This window comes from Melospiza melodia, chromosome 26 (assembly GCF_035770615.1).
Source record: "Melospiza melodia melodia isolate bMelMel2 chromosome 26, bMelMel2.pri, whole genome shotgun sequence".
NCBI classification, from domain to species: Eukaryota; Metazoa; Chordata; class Aves; order Passeriformes; family Passerellidae; genus Melospiza; species Melospiza melodia.
Window position 1 is genome coordinate 4,508,373 of NC_086219.1, and position 17,682 is coordinate 4,526,054.

The following is a 17,682-nucleotide window of genomic DNA, read 5'->3' on the forward strand; positions in this document are numbered from 1 at the left end:
TATTTGGGCCCAATTTCCCACCAATCCTGCCCCTCTTTTTGTGATGCAATCATATTTGTTTGTGCCACCAGCACTCCTGTCCCTGGTTGATGGAACTGTCCTTTAAGTTATGTGGGTGAAACATTACCCAGTAATCCAGTGCTAAAACTGGGGCAGAAAGGGGCTCCAGCCTTGCCTGTGTGCTGAGAAACAAGGGTGATGTTGACCAAGGAACCATTTGTTTTTTGTGCCACAGTGACAGAGACCACGCTTGACACAGCATCATTATTTCCTAATTGTCATCATATTTATCATTTTATTGTCAGTGGCTCAAAACCCACTAATGTCAGCTGGGTTTTATTCTCACACCACACACGCCTGCTAACACACAGCTTCTCTTCACACAGATATTTTTTTTAATAACTGGAACAAACCAGGATACCCATTCAAAGAACTGTTCTTTATAGCAGAGCTAAAGATAAGGGCTTGCAGCATGGTACAAGCTTGTGTAAGGTTTGCATATTCCACGTTCCACCTAGCAGCTGGAATGAGGTTCTGATGAGCCTTGTTTATCATTGTTAATGGCTGCCCCTGATTCACTACCCATAACCTGATATTTCATATCCTAAAAAGATATTTCCCTAGGTTGAGGCATGAACAGACTCACGGAATCTAAGATGTTTACTATAAGCTTTTTAAGAAGTTAACAACCCTGTCCAATCCTCTTTTCCCAGATGGAAATGAGAAGCCACAATAATCATAGAGGCTGATGATCCCATGGAATCCATCCTCAAGGTGGTACCAGGTCACTCGAACCCCATTGTCCTCCAGCCTCTTCTTGTACAACAAGCCATCGTCCCTCAGCACGTCGTACTCGCAGGTCAGGATGAAAGATTCTGGCAGCTGGTGAACAACAGAGTCTTCAGCCAGCAGTGGGCACAGGTTGGGTTCACAGAATCTCTTCACTGTCTCATAAACTTCAGCTATAAAATCAGTGGGCCTAAGCGGCTTCACGCCTCTGACCTTAAATTGCTCGGGGATGTTGTCTGGACTCACCCACTTCCTATACTTCAGCCTCATGTCTGGGGGAATATGAGAGCCTTCCAAGACCTCTTGCATGTGCAGTGCATCCCCATTGAGGTACAGCAAAGCAAAGAAAGCAGCTCGTTCCCGGAAGAGCAGAGGGACTCCCCGGTTCTGTTGGTAGGACGGTAAATTGAAGTCCAGGGCCTGCAGGCCTGGGTAGATGAGGATCTGAGCACGGAGCCTGGGCAGGTCTGACCTGCCTGCCAGGGTCTGGCTGACAGCAGCTGCCAGGTTGCCCCCAGCACTGTCCCCACAGACAGTGACGCGGGCAGGGTCCACGCCGTAGTGCTGCAGGTGCTGCAGGAAGTGCTGGCTGGCGCTCAGACAGTCTTCGTAGGCAGCGGGGTATTTGTGCTCAGGGGCCAAACGGTACCTGGGACACACAGACAAGAAGGAAATGTCAGTAGCAGTAATCAGGAAATGGTCTCACATGCTGTTCTTCAGCCCTACCATTTTGGGGTGGCTTGGCTCTAGGTTAGGATCTTCAGTGCCTCCAAACAGCTGCTCCTCTGTTTGGGATTGCAGATAAACTGTAAATGGTGAGTTCAGTCACAAGGACTCACTGAAGTAGGATTGTCCCTGATTAATGATTTGAACAAGGAATTGAACAGTTCTTAGTGATGGTGAAAACTCCCTCTGTACTTCTGACAAGATTATTTAATAATTTTGTGCCTCTGCTTCCTATGTGTAAAATGGGAGGATTTTAGTGTGATTATTCTGCTTTCCCATAGCTCCCAATTGCTTGGAGCATCTTATTACCATATGTTGAGCACAAGGAAGACTTTTTTTCACCTAAGTTTTTAATTGGCTTTTATAGTCTTACTTTGTGTGCCAAATATTTCCATTTGTATCTTTTCGGAGTATCTCTGGGCATGAATAGTTAAGGGCTGCGAAATATTCTTTATCACTATTTTTCTCTTTATGAACTTGACTAAATCCCATAGAAATTCCTGTGCCAAAAAAGAACATCTCCAACACCAGCACAGCTCTGCTGTGGTCCCACAGCAAAAATAATCTCCTAAATACAGAACTGGGTAGTGTTCACTTACTGCACAGACACAACCACTGAGTCACTCTCCCTGGAGAGGTAGCGACACACCTTTTCATAGGTATCTGCAAAAGAAATATTGTTGTTAGTCAGCTTTGAGACAGCCTAAGAAATGTCTGCTCCAAACAGGCTTCAGACTTCATCTCAAATCACACGCTGAAATCACATCTTATTTCAATCTTCTAAAAAGATGAGGAAATTCTTTCTACACCACACAGTTCCTCCAGGAAGTTTCTTACCAAGGCTTCCAAACACCCAGCCTCCTCCATGGAAGAAGAGGATGCCTCTCCTTGGCCCATCCGAGGTAGCTTTAGGCTGATAAACTCTCACAGGTACTTCATTAAACTGCAGATCCTGGATAAAGAGCTTTGGATCCAACCCTAGTTTCCGCCCCTGTCGCACGTATCGGCCAAAAGTGATTTGGCTGCAAAGCCCAGTCTTCTCCAAAATTCTTCCCTGTTAAAGGTAAAAGACATTAAGGCATCTTTAAAAGTCTGGAGTTAGCCAGGGTATAAAAACTCTGCATTGTACTTACATCAAAGTCATTTGGAGGAAATTTTAAAGAAACACAGAACTCTGATTTAGACATGAAACAATTTTCCCAAGTTCTCACATCCTGCAGTCTGTAGAAAAATTTACTTGCACTACTCCAATCCAATGTCATTGTAATGTCACATCATAAATTTTATAAAGATCAGTCAAATTTTATAAATTTTATAAAGATCAGTGTCTTGGACTACATATTTTAATCATCAGCATTGTCCTGCACATATTTGTGGTCATTCTTGTTTCATTTATACTTGATAACAACAAACAACAAAATGCCTTATGTAGAAACAGTTCTTCATTCTGAAACTAATATTCAGGAATTTGACCATAAAACTCAGTGAATTTGCAAATCTAAAGTGCTGAGCTGTATTGTGTGAGTTAGTTACAGCTTTTTTTTTTTTGCAACTGAGCAAAATGAAGTTCCTTCCTTTCCCAATGCTCTTGCAAGCTAGAATATAAATCTGACGTAGTAAGTGAAACAAGAAGCTGGGAATCAAACAGTTACCAGCCACTGGCTGAACAAGATCCCTCTTTTTAATGCCCAGTGAGTCTGTCTTGTCACCTGCTAGTGGGGTTCAGAATTGCTGGGCACCTTTGTCAGTAAATTTAATTTAAAGAGGATGTAAATGGTTTAAGAATCTGTGTGGAGGAAAACAAAGTCTGTGTGATAGCAGGGGTGATGTTTGTGGCTAAAGAAATGACAAAACTGAAGATTTTAAGAAATTCAAAGACAGCAAGTAAGAGATGCAGAGCTGAGGAGGGCTCTAATGCCGTTTATGCAACGCTGCCAAAGAGTCCAGGGATTAAATAAAGCAGCCCTAACCGGATTGTGTGCCATAAATGTCAGCCCAGCCGCGGCAGGAGCAGCTGAAGGGCTGCAGCTCGTTTTGTGCAAGGTGATTTCCCCTGAAGGTGCGGGCAGTTATCACGCAAAGCCCCAGCCCAGCCCTGAATTGGAGGCTGCCATCAGCCGCTCGCAATCTCCGCTAACCCGCCCCAGGCCCGGCTGAACCGGGAACGGCGTTTGCCCGCGACATGGGCAGTATGCCCGCGGCAGCCGCACCGGGGGTGCCCGGGGCAGCATCATCGACCGAGGGGTGCCCGGGACAGCATCCCCGGCCGGGGGGTGCCCGAGACAGCATCCTCGACTTGGCGGGGAGACTTGGGACAGCATCCTTGACCGGAGATTGCTCGGGGCAGCATCCTCGACCGGGGGGTATCGGGTGGAGGCGCCCGGATCGCGGGTGCCCTTGCAGTGTCCGGATCGGGGGATACCCCGGGGCAGAACCCGGGTGGGCTCCCCGCATCCCCTCCTCACGATGCAGCACCGCCAGCATCCCACGGGACTGCAGGGACACACGGATCCTGCCCCGGCTCCCCGTGTTCGTGCAGCCACTGCCGCCCCCAGCCCGCGGGCCGCCCCGAACGCCCCCTCGCCCCCCGGCCGGCCACTCACCAGCGCGGCGGTGCCGAGCAGCAGGGTCAGCACCAGGCGCAGCTTGGCCGGCTGGTTCACCCCGGGCGGGATGTTGTAGCTGGGCAGGCCGAGCAGCACCGCGGCCGCCGCCAGCGCCGCCAGGGGCAGGAGCAGCAGCAGCAGCAGCGCGGGCAGCAGCGCCATGGCCCGGCCGCGGCCCCGCGGGGCTCCCCCGGCAGCGCTGGGCAGAGCCGCGGCCCCGTCACGGGCCGAGTGCGGCCGCTCCGCAAAGCCGGCGCAGGGGTCATGGTGCGGGCGGCCGGGGGGAGCCGCGCGGAGCGGCCGGAGGCGCCGGCCGGGTAATCTCGGTTCAAGGAGGCCCGGCGTGACCTGCCCTGCGCGCGGTACCGCCGAACGGACGCGCCCGGCGCCGCCTCCCGCCTCCCGCCGCCCCGGGCCGGCTCGGCCCCCGCGCCCCCGGCCGGCTCGCCCGCACCTCCGCCGTGCTCTGCCCGGGGAAGGTGAGAGCAAGGGCTGGCTGCCCGTGCTTGGTAAGGGCTGCCCTTGCGCAGGGAAATCTAAGGGAAGTCAGCATTTGTTTTTGTAAATAGTTCTGTTTTCTCAGCACTGTAGGATTTTTTATCTTTTTTTCCTTATGATAAGGAGCAATGGGCATATACTAAAATGCAAGTTTCACCTCAGCATGCGGAAGAACTTTACGCTGAGGATGATGGAGCACTGGGATAGCACCCACGGAGGGTGTTGGTGAAGGGGCTCCTGGTGAGGGAGGCCTTGCCAGTGCTCCCAGGTTTCTCTCATCCCTCTAAGGTTTCTGGGGTTTCTGGTTTTGTCTCCTTTAAGAGCATCCAGTCTCCCATTACTGGTACTTTTGCTCTCTGGAGGCATTTGAAGCACACCTGGATGTGTTCCTGCAGCACCTGCTCCAGGTGACCCTGCCTCAGTGGGGGGTTGCGCCGGTGGGGGATAATCACCAGAGATCATTCCCAACCCTAGCAATTCTGTGCTTTTCATGTCCTCAGTCTGGCCATCCTGAGTGTGCTCACTGCTGTTCTTCCTTGCTTCCATCCGCAGGGTGTAATGAAGCATCATGGCAGGGAAAACACTGTCTCATCCTGTAAATAAAACTCAAGCCATGCAGTAAGCACCAATTCACAGATTCTAGCACAGAATCACAGTACAGATTCTGCAAAAGTTAATATTGGGGGACACTCCTTGGAAGAACATGAAAACATTTTCCTTCTTCATATTCTCTCTGTAAGATGTACCTTCCAGTACACACAGACCAGGAGCCCAGTTCACTGATCCCTCCTGCCTTTCTAAATCCTGATGTCAGCATTTCATCTCAACACTATATCCTACCCTCTGTGGGCATGCTGGAGACTTTCCAAAATTAAAAAGGACTTGGTTTCAAAATCAGAGCAGCCCTTACTTGCCTCCAGCTAGGTGTGCCCCATCAACTCTGGCCTTGCACTTCTACTTTTGCAGCCATGGAATATTTGCTTAATCTCCTCACTGAGATCTTGATCTCTGCCTGTTTGTCCAGAGAGAGTTTTCCTTCCCTCACTATCTACCCAGTTTATACTTTTTAGAAAAATTAAGTCATGCTTCAGAGCGTATCAAATGGACATCACAAATAAGCTGGCTGTAGTGAACAACATTTAATGCAAATCATTCCACATAGATTATTTGTATAGAAGTAAATAACTTAGTAATTAAAGACAAGGAATCAATCAGATGCCAATTTGAAAAAAAAACAGCATATAAGAAAATTGTACCGTCAAAAGATTGAACTGTCAGAAGGCTCACAAGGAAAAGATCTGTGTTAATTTGAAGTTCATGGATCTTAGAAATAGTATTTTACACATCAAAAGGTGTCACATTCGTGCAGTGCAGCATTACCTGAAGTGTGAGAGCCTAAGCAGAGTCATTAGTGGGAGAAGCATAATGAGGGAGAGTTCTTTTTACAAGCCTTTTATAAATTCAACAACCCTGTCCAATCCTCTTTTCCCAGATGGAAATGACAAACCACAATAATCAAACAGGTTTACGATTCCATGGAATCCATCCTCAAGGTGGTACCAGGTCACTGGAACCCCATTGTCCTCCAGCCTCTTCTTGTACAACAAGCCATCGTCCCTCAGCACATCGTACTCGCACGTCAGGATGAAAGATTCTGGCAGCTGCTGGATAATTGTGTCTTCAGCCAGCAGTGGGCACAGCGTGGGCTCACGGAGTCTTTTCACTTTCTCAAAAAGTCCAGGCTTGAACTCAGAGGGCTTGTGTGGTTTGTAGCCTCTGACCTTAAATTCCTCAGGGATGATGTCTGCACTCACCCACTTTTGATACTGCAGCCTCATGTCTGGAGAAATATGAGAGCCTTCCAAGATCTCTTCCAGATTTGATGTGTCCCCTTGTACGTACTGCAAAGAATAGTAAACAGCTCGCTCCCGGAAGAGCAGAGGGACTCCCCGGTTCTGTTGGTAGGACGGTAAATTGAAGTCCAGGGCCTGCAGGCCTGGGTAGATGAGGATCTGAGCACGGAGCCTGGGCAGGTCTGACCTGCCTGCCAGGGTCTGGCTGACAGCAGCTGCCAGGTTGCCCCCAGCACTGTCCCCACAGACAGTGACGCGGGCAGGGTCCACGCCGTAGTGCTGCAGGTGCTGCAGGAAGTGCTGGCTGGCGCTCAGACAGTCTTCGTAGGCAGCGGGGTATTTGTGCTCAGGGGCCAAACGGTACCTGGGACACAGACAGAGATAGCAAAAGGGTCGTGGACATAGTTCATGAAAAGTCCTTTTGCTAAGATCTTTTCTCCTGAGAAGCTGAGAAGCCTCAGAAACAAAATGTAAACAATAATTATCTGCTGCTGTGGAATGCAACAGGTGCATCTTTGATTGGTCTCATGTGGTTGTTTTTAATTAATGGCCAATCATAATCCAGCTGCCTCAGACTCTGGTCAGTCACAAGATTTTATTATCATTCTATTTCTTTCCTTACTAGTCTTCTGATTAAATCCTCTCTTCTATTCTTTAAGTATAGTTTTAGTATATAATTTTCTTTTAATATAATATATATCATAAAATAATAAGTAATAAGTAGTAAGTAGTAATAAGTAATAAACAATAAATAATAAAAATAAAATAATAAATCAGCCTTCTGAAACATGAAGTCAAGATTCTCATCTCTTCCCTCATCCTGAGACCCCTGCAAGTACCACCACACAAAAGTAACAGATGGAAATGTCCTAAGTGTAAATACAAAATTTCTACAGCATCCTGGTTCTCCCTGTGTTGCACTAATTTTTCCCTCAGAAAAAAATCTCATGAAGGTATTTTTATCTACTAAACATGTATTTGTCCAATGAGTAATCACAGAGAAGTGAGAGCCATAGGATGGGGCTGCAAGAACATAGCATGGTTAGGATATTCCCAGAGCAGCTCTGATCACAAATTAAGTGATGTACCTTCATTTTTTTCTTCTACTGTAGACTGCTTCTGGTTTGTGTAATAACTAATTTAATCAATTTATCCTCACTGTTACTTAGGATATTTCATTTCTATAATTATTTTTTCTTTATTTAAATAACTGGGACAGTTATATTTTTCAGTACTACTGGTATTGAGAGTACTAATTAGTAGTATTATTACTTACCAGCATTTGATTCTCACTGTTAGAAAGCTCCTTGAAGTTCACAAGGTAATTACACCTATTTAAATGGTTCATCACCTTCCGAGTCAGTTTATTAGTCATTTCTCAACACACTGGAACTCTCTTCTGGAAAGCATTCCTTGGTTTTGTGTGCTGCCAGCATAGCTCTATGCTGGAACACACATGGACCTTACTGTGAGCTGTGTCTGCACTGTTAGCTGATGGAGCAGGGAGAGAAATGAAAAACAAGCAGCCCCCTTGCAATTCTGTCTGGACACCTGGGGTGCTGAGAAAATCATAGAAAATGCTGAGTTGGGAGGGACCCACGAGGATCATGGTGTCCAGGTCCTGATGAGGAGCATTCCCACCAGGTGCACGTCCCTGCAGTGCTGAGGGGTAACAAGAGGCAAAAAGGCTTCTCTGGGGCAGCTGGCTGTAACTCACCCCACAGACACCACCAGCGCGCCGCTTTCCTCGGCAATGTACTGGCAGATCCTTTCATGGGAATCTGAAACACACCAAAGGATGTTTTACTGTCCATAAATGGTCCAGCTCCCCTCACCCCTCTCCCCTGCTGCCTCCCTTTGCAGGGCTGGATGGGAAAGCCCAGCCAGAGTTCGGCCTTCCAGCAGCTGGAGGTTATATAACTTTTCTAATACATTTTTAATTATTGTTTTAATTAATCATAACCCGTATATTAATTATAAGCAGTGTGCTAGTCTTAAATCACTTTCAGGCAGCATGTAGCTAACTTTCTTTATACAGACTATCATTGTTGACTTGATTGGGAAAATCACTGAAACTTTTAACAGTTTTGCCAAACTAACCCTGATACGCTTCAAAGAACAAGGCCCGGGAGAGGGTGTGTATTGCTGAAATTGGATACAAGAAGGGCAGAATTTATGGACTTCAAGGACATTTCCTAGAAATCAGAATATAAAGAAGCAGTGAACAAAAGTGTGTTGGAAAGTCCCTACCGGAGGAAAGATACCTGAGGCAGCAGAGCCGGGCCCCGGCCATACCCAGGCAGGGAGCTGCAGCAGATCTAGCCAAAGCAACAGCTAACAAAAATATGTTGGAAAATCCCTACCAGAGGAAAAATACACTAAAAAGACTAAAGAGGATAGAATACCAATTCACGAAAGAGAATTAACTAATTTATGCTAAAGCAACGCCTGGCTAACAGGGACAGTGGGCTGGCGGCAGAGCCAGGCCCGGGCCCTACCAAGGCTGCAGCAGATCTAGCCAAAGCAGCAGCTAACAAAAGTATGTTGGAAAATCCCTACCAGAGGAAAAATACACTAAAAAGACTAAAGAGGATAGAATACCAATTCATGAAAGAGAATTAAGTAATTTATGCTAAAGCAACGCCCGCCTGGCTAACAGGGACAGTGCCGGGGTGCTGAGGCGGCGGAGCCGAGGCTGCAGCAGATCCAGCCGAAGCAGCAGCAAACAAAAATATGTTGGAAAATTCCTACCAGAGGAAAAATACACTAAAAAGACTAAAGAGGATAGAATACCAATTCATGAAAGTTAATTAAGTAATTTAGAACAAACGGGCATCAATTTCTTTGCTTGCTGAAAGTATATAAATAAATGAAAAGTTTTTGCATCAGCGTCGTGTGGAGGCCGGAATTCTGTTGGCCACCAACACACAGTGTACGCCAAAGCAAGCCCGCCTGGCTAACAGGGACAGTGGGCCGGCAGCAGAGCGGGGCTGAGGCCGTACCGAGGCTGCAGCAGATCAGCCGAAGCAGCAGCTAACAAAAAATCCCTACCAGAGGAAAAATACACTAAAAAGACTGAAGAGGATAGAATGCCAATTCATGAAAGAGAATTAAGTAATTTATGCTAAAGTGGAGCCGGGCCCGGGGGCCGTACCGAGGCTGCAGCAGATCCAGCCGCCGCCGTGGAACAGCAGCACGGCGGGCCGCGGGCGCGTGGAGGGCCCGCGGGGCCGGTACAGCCGCACGGGCACCCGCCCGAGCCGCGCCTCCTCCTGCCGCACCCCCGGGGCCGGGGCCGGCCGCCGCCCGGAGAACACGAGGCGCTTGATGGCCAGGCTGCTGCACAGCTCTATCTTCTCAAAAATCCTGCCCTGTTGGGAGAAGGAGGACAGCCAGGGTGAGATGAGGGGAGACTGCACACGGACAGCCCTGAGGGGGCAGCCGGTGAGGGGGCACCAGGAGAAGGGAGAACCGTGTGAGGGGCAGCTGGTGAGGGGGCACCAGGAGAAGGGAGAACCGTGTGAGGGGCAGCTGGTGAGGGGGCACCAGGAGAAGGGAGAACCGTGTGAGGGGCAGCTGGTGAGGGGCACCTGGAGAAGGGCAGTTGGAAAGTCGCAACTGGTGAGGGGCAGCTGATGAGGGGCGCCTGGTGAGGGGCACCAGGAGAAGGGCAATTGGAGAGCGGCAAATGGTGAGGGGCACCACGAGAAGGTAGAATGGTGTGAGAAGCAGCTGGTGAGGGGCACCAAGAGAAGGGAGAACGGTATAAGGAGCAGCTGGTGAGGGCCACTGGGAGAAGGGCAGTTGGAGAGTGGCAACTGGTGAGGGGCAAATGGTGAGGGGTAGCTGGTGAGGGGGCACCTGGAGAAGGGCAACTGGTGAGGGACACTCATTGAAGGGACACCTGGTGAGGGGAATTGGTGATGGGGCTCCTGGAGAGTGAAGGGAATTGGTGACGGGGCTCCTGGAGAGTGATGGGAATTGGTGAAGGGGTTCCTGCTGAGGGAGGCCTTGCCAGTGCTCCCAAGTGTCTCTCATCCCTCTAAGGTTTCTGGGATGTTTTTTTGTCTCCTTTTAAAGCATCCAGTCTCCCGTTACTGCTGCTTCCATTGCCCAGCCTCCCATGTTGCTGGAAAGCCCCAAGAATGGCCTAAAAACATCATGTGTGCTTAGCTAAAGTGGAAATCAAAGCAATCTCACTTTTTATAAATATTTAATTTCAAATTTAATTAGGGAAGCTCAGCTGATAAAGCTTGGGCTCTAATGGTTGACTTAATCCTTATGTAATAGGGAAAATCTGACTGAGGTCTAATAGAAATGATTTTCCAAACACTCTGCTCTCAAGTCAGCCCCCCAGAAGAGAAAAGCCATCCTTTAAGCCTTGATAGAGCTGGCAGGATTCTGATATTTACATGTAGAGTGAAATTAACATCTAACAACATCTAACAACTAATTTCATTCACGTAGAATGAAATTAACATCTCACAACTTTCTCGCAGAAGTTGCAGCAGAGTTACTCACCAGAGTAGATGTAACAATCAAAACAGCAACAATAAGTCGAAGTTTTCCGGGATTGTTCACTCCAGGAGGGATGCTGCAATTGGCGTACTCAGTTTGAATTGTTCTTATGATTGCTGATATGAATGAGGCAACAAGAATCACCAGCAGTATCACTGGCACTAGATAAAAAAATGCCATTTCAGGTACCCAGAGGTGATGTGTCTTCACACCTATCTTTGAATTGGCTTTTTCAGGTAACAGCAAGGCCTGGAGCAGTCCCAATTGCAAGAGATCGCTCAGGTGTTGCTCACTTTAAAGTCCTTGGAAATGTTTTGCAATGTGCCAGCAGGTATCACATTGGAGAAGAGTCAATGTGTTTAATTTCCTGTTTATCTTTATGGTAATTGTGGGACTGATAAAGGGTCTGGTATTAAATTCGGAACTATTGGATTGCGGATGATAACAGTGAGTGCTCAGAGGCTGCAGCTGATTCCTGAATGAAGTTCTAGTCTGTGACTCAGCTCAATAAAACATGCAGCATGACAGCAATGCCCTGCTCTGCTCTCCAGAACATAATTCCATGCAGGCTTCTAGCACAGAAGTAAGTTTAAAGTCTACAGGTTCTCTGTTCTTCCCCCAAAAATCACCCCAGGTTCACTTACCACCACAGCTGTGCATATTAAAATTATGACAGAGAGGCAGTGAATGTGGAAATTAAAATATCCCTTGCAGCTGATCTGCAGCCAGGACATTTGCTTCCTGCATCGTGGGCATGCTTTACATGGTTTGGAATACATAGCTTTAACAGGGACTTCTAGAAAAGAAAATGGGAAGAAGGGAGGGTTGGGGGCCAAAAGGTAAGTAACAGGCTCTGCAAAAGTGAATGCATCACTCCTGTTTTGTTGTTAGATTATTTGGGGCTTGAAGCAGCCTTGGCTAGACCAGGTGTCCCTTTGGAATGAGATGGGTTTAACGTTCCTTCCTACCCAAACCATTATGTGATTCTAGGAATCTATTCAAGCACAAGTTTTTCAGCATACACAAGAACAAGTTTTTCAGCTGGTGATTTTTGTATGTTTGATAAACACAACAAAACACTTAAAGCATTTTTCCCATTGTAATTTAAACAAAGCCATCAATAGGGTATTTCTGTTGGGAACAGTTACATTTCTAAAAGTCAAGTTAACTAATGTGACTTCATTTCTTTGAGTATAAAGTACTGGTTACCTAGCTAACAGACATCTTCTTCAAATTTGGCCTGTTAAACTCAGGTGGTACGAGTAGCAGAGAGTACAGGCTGTGCATTATGGCACTGTAGTGTCAGTGTCTTTCTCCTTTGCCAAAACACACACTTCTAGGAAGTATGAAATCGTTGACTGTAATTGAATAAAACAAGTCAGACCAGATGTTGGCTTAGAAGATTTTACTGCATCTTTTATATGTACTGAGAGAGCAGCTCTTGTACTGGACAAGTGTCTAGTCCAAACAGATGATTAAAATAGGCAGACTGCACATGGACTACTTCAAACAGCACTAAAAGAAATTATTCTTGAAATGTCTTTTATGGTGATCACATTGGCGTAAATGCCTATTAAAAAATTGTCATATATGAACATCTTATATGGAATTTAGAAGCATAAAAGACCAGAAATTTGGCAGTTCTTACAGAAACAAAGAAAAATGTTGCTATAAGCTTCTTAGAAAATTCACAATGCTGTCAAGGCCCCTTTTTCTAGCTGGAAATGACAACCAGCCACTATTAAATGAGTTTATGATCCCGTGGAATCCATCCTCCAGGTGGTACCAGGTCACTGGAACCCCATTGTCCTCCAGCCTCTTCTTGTACAACAAGCCATCGTCCCTCAGCACGTCGTACTCGCAGGTCAGGATGAAAGATTCTGGCAGCTGCTGGATAATTGTGTCTTCAGCCAGCAGTGGGCACAGCGTGGGCTCACAGAATCTCTTCACTGTCTCAAAAACTTCAGTTGTGCAGTCAAGTAGCACACGTGGTTTGTAGCCTCTGACCTTAAATTCCTCAGGGATTTTGTCTGGACTCACCCACTTTTGATACTTTAATTTAATATCTGGAGGAATATGGGAACCATCCAAGACCTCTTCCAGTTTTGTTGCACTTCCATTCAGATACTGCAACATGTAGAAAGCAGCTCGCTCCCGGAAGAGCAGAGGGACTCCCCGGTTCTGTTGGTAGGACGGTAAATTGAAGTCCAGGGCCTGCAGGCCTGGGTAGATGAGGATCTGAGCACGGAGCCTGGGCAGGTCTGACCTGCCTGCCAGGGTCTGGCTGACAGCAGCTGCCAGGTTGCCCCCAGCACTGTCCCCACAGACAGTGACGCGGGCAGGGTCCACGCCGTAGCGCTGCAGGTGCTGCAGGAAGTGCTGGCTGGCGCTCAGACAGTCTTCGTAGGCAGCGGGGTATTTGTGCTCAGGGGCCAAACGGTACCTGGGACACACAAGACAAGTGTAACAGAAGGAAATATGACTTTTAAATGTATTGCTAAAGTCCTGGTTCCTGCAACCAGGAACACCCTGATTTCTGCATAGTTTTACTTGTCTCCTCTCCATAGGATTACCATCAATAAGATGAGATGGTGCAGATTATTTTGTTATGATATAATCTCTTTATGATGTCTCTTAGGTCTTTAACAACAAATGTAGGTTTTATTGACAATCATTTAGTTACTTTCTGCTTCAGTTTTTCATGGGTTGGACACAAATGACTTCTGATTTGTATCTTTGTTACATATCCTATTAATCCGAACCATTATGCCAGTATTTAGATCGTGTATTAGCTTGTCATTCACACTCTGCTTCTCTAAGCATCAAGCAGGCCTTCCTTGAATAAGTGTTAAGGAGATCACATAGCTTACAATCTGTTTGCAATCAGTTTTGAGTTTGGAACTTGAAAATATTCATTCAAAACTTCATTTTCCAGCTAGATATCCCAAAGTGTAATTTGTGATGTAATCAGACAGTGAAAACAGCACAAGTGAGTCTTCAGTTGTCTCCAAGCAACAGCAAATGAAGTTGTAAATCACAGACTTGAGAAGTCCCACAAAGTCATTTCTCTGAGTAAGACTGTTGCTGTGACTGAGGGGACAGCAGGTGATATTTACACTATAGGAAATCATCTCTCAGAATCAGCATGAGCGAAGACTCACCCCACAGATACAACCACAGATTCACTTTCTCTGGCAATAAAGCGGCACAGCTCTTCGTGGGTCTCTGAAAGAGATTTGGTGGGGTTTGGGTTTAGGTTGGGGTGCATTTTCTCTCCAGAGAAGAGATGTTAGCTATTGGAGAAATCAAAGAATTGCAAGAAGGAAATGCTCTCTACTTTTCCCTGCTGCTTCCTACAAAGGTCCTCAGTTCTTTTGTACCTCCTCATCTTCCTATTCCAGTATTTTTCCCCTTATATCATTGTCCTGTAAGAAAAATCATATGATCCATTGCAGATGCCTTCTTCTGGCAACAAGAATTATGAGATTGAACCTGTGGGTATATTCAAAGTTTGCAAGTGCTACAGATCAAGAAACAACCAACTTTACTTTTTATGAAGTATGTATTTCTTTAACTGAAATATTTCTGGTAGATATCTTACCAAGACTTCCAAATACCCATCCTCCTCCATGAAAAAATATAACTCCTCTCCTTTGGCTGGCAGATGGAGCCTTAGGCTGGTAAATCCTTACAGGCACTTTGTCAAACCACAGATCCTTGATGAAGAGCTTTGGGTCTGCCCCCAGACTTTTTCTTCCTTGCATGTACCTCACAAAGCTCACCTGAGTGCAGATGCCAAAGTTTTCCAGAATCTTTCCCTGTTCAAAGGCAAAGAGAACAGAGAGCTCACTCAGGAAACCCTGTGTTTTCCAAAGGAAAGGAACTGTGTGGACAGTGAACTCACAGTGCCTAAGTCATGTGGTTTTAGGGCAGTAATAAACTAATGGATGAGTTGTACAGGTATAGGAGAAAACTGAACAAGTAACTGCAGCATCAGGAGGGGTTATGAGAGAGTTACATGGACAAAGAGCAGAACCCCAAACAATGCAACATTAACAGAGTGGTGAGATAGGATCCTCTGCTTCCTCAGCAGGTCCTTTACCTAACATTGAAAGCAGGTTTGGTTTTCACTGGTTATTCTATCCTTCCCCCCCAAATGATGTAAAAACATAGCAAAAGATGATTATTCTGGTGCTGATTTTCATGGTACAGACACTTGCCCAAAGTAGAGTTGACTAAGTTAAGAATATGTTTGATAATTGCTTTTTGATCATTTCCTAAGTCTCACTGATGTGTGCCATGCACTGACAAGAAGATCCTGACATATTTAGTAGGAATGAACTTCTGTTCATTCTCTGTGCCACAGGGATACTCATGCCAGGTACCAGAAAATGAATACAAATCAGAGCTAGTGCTCCAACAGAACTTTGCATTAAAAAAAAGTATCTCCTCTGTTTTGAAATGCATTGTTCAGCCATGCCAGTGGGTACTTTGGTCCTTAGGAATATTTGGATCAAGTTCATATTACTCAAGATTCTGTTATGAATATTTCTTATTAGCCAGCCACATTTGCATGGATTGTCAGTAGTGTCATAACTCTCAATATATTTATCTACAAAAGGCCTTTTGTTTTCAGCAATTCAAGATATTTATAATATTCGTCATGCCTGATCTTGAGGAAAGATTTCGTGAAGAAACTAAGACATTTTGCAATGTATCGATTTTAAATTTTTACAGAAACTAGTCTTAATGTCTCTAGTTGTATGATAAAATGATCTGTTCTTTTGTATTTGCTATTTTCCAAGCAGGAATGGAACAATACCAAGGATATTTTAACTTTTACACTCAACTTGTTTGTTTTCTTTCACCCTCTGTTGCTTACCTTGCAGCATACAAGGCTGGTTTATGGTGGGCAGTGGATTGATGATTAAAAGAGAACTGGCTTTTCCAGCTGCTTAAGTGATATAATCTCTTTCTAATTACAACTTCTGTGCAGCCAAAACATTAGAATATATATATCTAGAATTCTTTACTATGATTGACCATAATCTAGAATATTTATGACAGAGAAATTTTTCCTCTTTTTTCCTTTTTAAATTTTAAGTAGCTTGTATGTCTTTGCAGATATTCCATTACATTAATTTAGTAAATATATGCACCACCTCTGTTACCTCCTGTCTGATGCCATGTCTCATCAGAGCATCACCTATCATTACACAGAAGTACCTGTGATTCAGTGAGCTCCTCTGTCAGCAGAGCTCACCAGATGTTGAGTGCTCCTCTTGGAGACTGATTACCTTCCCACACACTTTACAAGCTGCTTCACCTGGAGAAGCTGGGCTGGTCAGAGCCCCTCATTCCCATCATATAATCCTACTTAGTTGCTGCAGGAGTTATATAAATGTGCTTTGGGCAGAAGAATTCCTTCAGCTCCTCTTGAGCAACGTTACCTAATTTTGTCACTTGTGTGACAGAAACTTTTCCTTCCCATGGCCAATTCTGAAATGTTCAGCTTCTCACTTCATATTCAAAATAAATACAGAATTCTCATCCCCATGCCCACGAAAAGCTTGAAAGCACAGTCCAGAGACATCTGGTATAGTGTGAGCCAAGAATGGAAATACAAATGATCCAACATGGATAAACATTGTAAATCAAATGATTGCTAGGTCAGCTGGAGTCAGGGCAGAAGCACAGTGAGACTTTCACACACTTGTGTTAGGGCAGCATTTAGGTACCGCCTCAGATAGAGCTGGGCAGGACTGGATTAAAGCAGTGCAGTGTCAGAAGTCTGGCAAAAGTTTCTTCAGCAACACTCAGCTCAATAAAACATGCAGCATGACAGCAATGCCCTGCTCTACTCTCCAGAACATAATTCCATGCAGGCTTCTAGCACAGAAGTAAGTTTAAAGTCTACAGGTTCTCTGTTCTTCCCCCAAAAATCACCCCAGGTTCACTTACCACCACAGCTGTGCATATTAAAATTATATGAATGATCCGGAGCTTTGCAGGCTGAGTCACTCCAGGAGGAATTTCTGAGTTGGAAAAATCAAAATTAATTGCCCCTATGACCAACAATATAAATGCAGCAAGAAAACCAGCTAAGAATAACACCAACACTGTGAGTACAACTGCCATTATGCTGAACTGCAGGGATCTGAGATGTCCTTGATTTGACTTTCCAATATATATTTGTCTTGTTACTTCCTGATTCTTTGTTAATCTTCCTGATTCTTTGTTTGCTCCAGTAAAAACCTTTCTCCTCCCGTTCACAAATACATTAGCAGGTATCTTTCCCTCTCTCACTTTCTTTCCCCCCCATTCCTGTTATCTCACAAAAGATAAGTTGGTCAAAGTCCTTGATTTGTCAGTAGATCTATGCCAGCAGCATTTTGGAATTTTTGCAAGGAACCAGTGCTTAGCTGGGAGAAGAGTTATGACTGAGCTGCATTAGTATTAAATTAGTTGAAGGTGGAAAATGGACAGAGGGCATTTGTGTGTTTCGAGTTTGTGGCACTATAAAACACCCATCTGGAGAGTTTCCTCATGAGTGGGAACCTGCATGTGATGGTTGTCCCTCAAAAGGGCCAAAAAGATTGTCACCAGTGCTCTTTGGAAAGGTGCATTAGAAAATTCTGTCATTACCCAAATCTCAGTTATTTTTAGTATTTGTGCTTTCTTCTAACAGAAGA

At 45.6% G+C, this 17,682-nt stretch overlaps 3 protein-coding genes across 3 annotated transcripts; all 3 read right to left on the minus strand.

Moving 5' to 3' along the window:
- Positions 1–264: 264 nt before the first annotated feature.
- On the minus strand, positions 265–4,283 carry LOC134429720 (arylacetamide deacetylase-like 4). The gene is made up of 4 exons (XM_063176999.1): positions 4,119–4,283; positions 2,353–2,569; positions 2,115–2,178; positions 265–1,438 (listed from the first exon to the last, which is right to left on the minus strand). Exons 1-4 carry the CDS (start codon positions 4,281–4,283, stop codon positions 664–666), a joined length of 1,221 nt encoding a protein of 406 aa, XP_063033069.1. The 3' UTR covers positions 265–663.
- A 1,689-nt stretch (positions 4,284–5,972) lies between these two features.
- Positions 5,973–11,170, minus strand: LOC134429505 (arylacetamide deacetylase-like 4). The gene is made up of 4 exons (XM_063176705.1): positions 10,994–11,170; positions 9,627–9,843; positions 8,190–8,253; positions 5,973–6,836 (listed from the first exon to the last, which is right to left on the minus strand). Exons 1-4 carry the CDS (start codon positions 11,168–11,170, stop codon positions 6,062–6,064), a joined length of 1,233 nt encoding a protein of 410 aa, XP_063032775.1. The 3' UTR covers positions 5,973–6,061.
- Positions 11,171–12,380: 1,210 nt separating this feature from the next.
- Positions 12,381–17,133, minus strand: LOC134429588 (arylacetamide deacetylase-like 3). Its single transcript, XM_063176817.1, has 4 exons — positions 16,952–17,133; positions 14,592–14,808; positions 14,152–14,215; positions 12,381–13,433 (listed from the first exon to the last, which is right to left on the minus strand). Exons 1-4 carry the CDS (start codon positions 17,126–17,128, stop codon positions 12,659–12,661), a joined length of 1,233 nt encoding a protein of 410 aa, XP_063032887.1. The 5' UTR covers positions 17,129–17,133; the 3' UTR covers positions 12,381–12,658.
- Positions 17,134–17,682: the final 549 nt, after the last annotated feature.

Excerpts from the sequence above, each read along its gene's own strand:
- LOC134429720 (XM_063176999.1), bottom strand. The coding sequence starts at position 4,283 with ATGGCGCTGCTGCCCGCGCTGCTGCTGCTGCTGCTCCTGCCCCTGGCG. Across the intron at positions 2,570-4,118 it reads TGCTCGGCACCGCCGCGCTG|GGAAGAATTTTGGAGAAGAC; the intron begins GTGAGTGGCCGG and ends TACCTTTAACAG. Across the intron at positions 2,179-2,352 it reads CTGGGTGTTTGGAAGCCTTG|ATACCTATGAAAAGGTGTGT; the intron begins GTAAGAAACTTC and ends TTTCTTTTGCAG.
- LOC134429505 (XM_063176705.1), bottom strand. The coding sequence starts at position 11,170 with ATGGCATTTTTTTATCTAGTGCCAGTGATACTGCTGGTGATTCTTGTT. Across the intron at positions 9,844-10,993 it reads TGATTGTTACATCTACTCTG|GGCAGGATTTTTGAGAAGAT; the intron begins GTGAGTAACTCT and ends TTCTCCCAACAG. Across the intron at positions 6,837-8,189 it reads GCGCTGGTGGTGTCTGTGGG|GTACCGTTTGGCCCCTGAGC; the intron begins GTGAGTTACAGC and ends TCTGTGTCCCAG.
- LOC134429588 (XM_063176817.1), bottom strand. The coding sequence starts at position 17,128 with ATGGCAGTTGTACTCACAGTGTTGGTGTTATTCTTAGCTGGTTTTCTT. Across the intron at positions 14,809-16,951 it reads TAATATGCACAGCTGTGGTG|GGAAAGATTCTGGAAAACTT; the intron begins GTAAGTGAACCT and ends GCCTTTGAACAG. Across the intron at positions 14,216-14,591 it reads ATGGGTATTTGGAAGTCTTG|AGACCCACGAAGAGCTGTGC; the intron begins GTAAGATATCTA and ends AATCTCTTTCAG.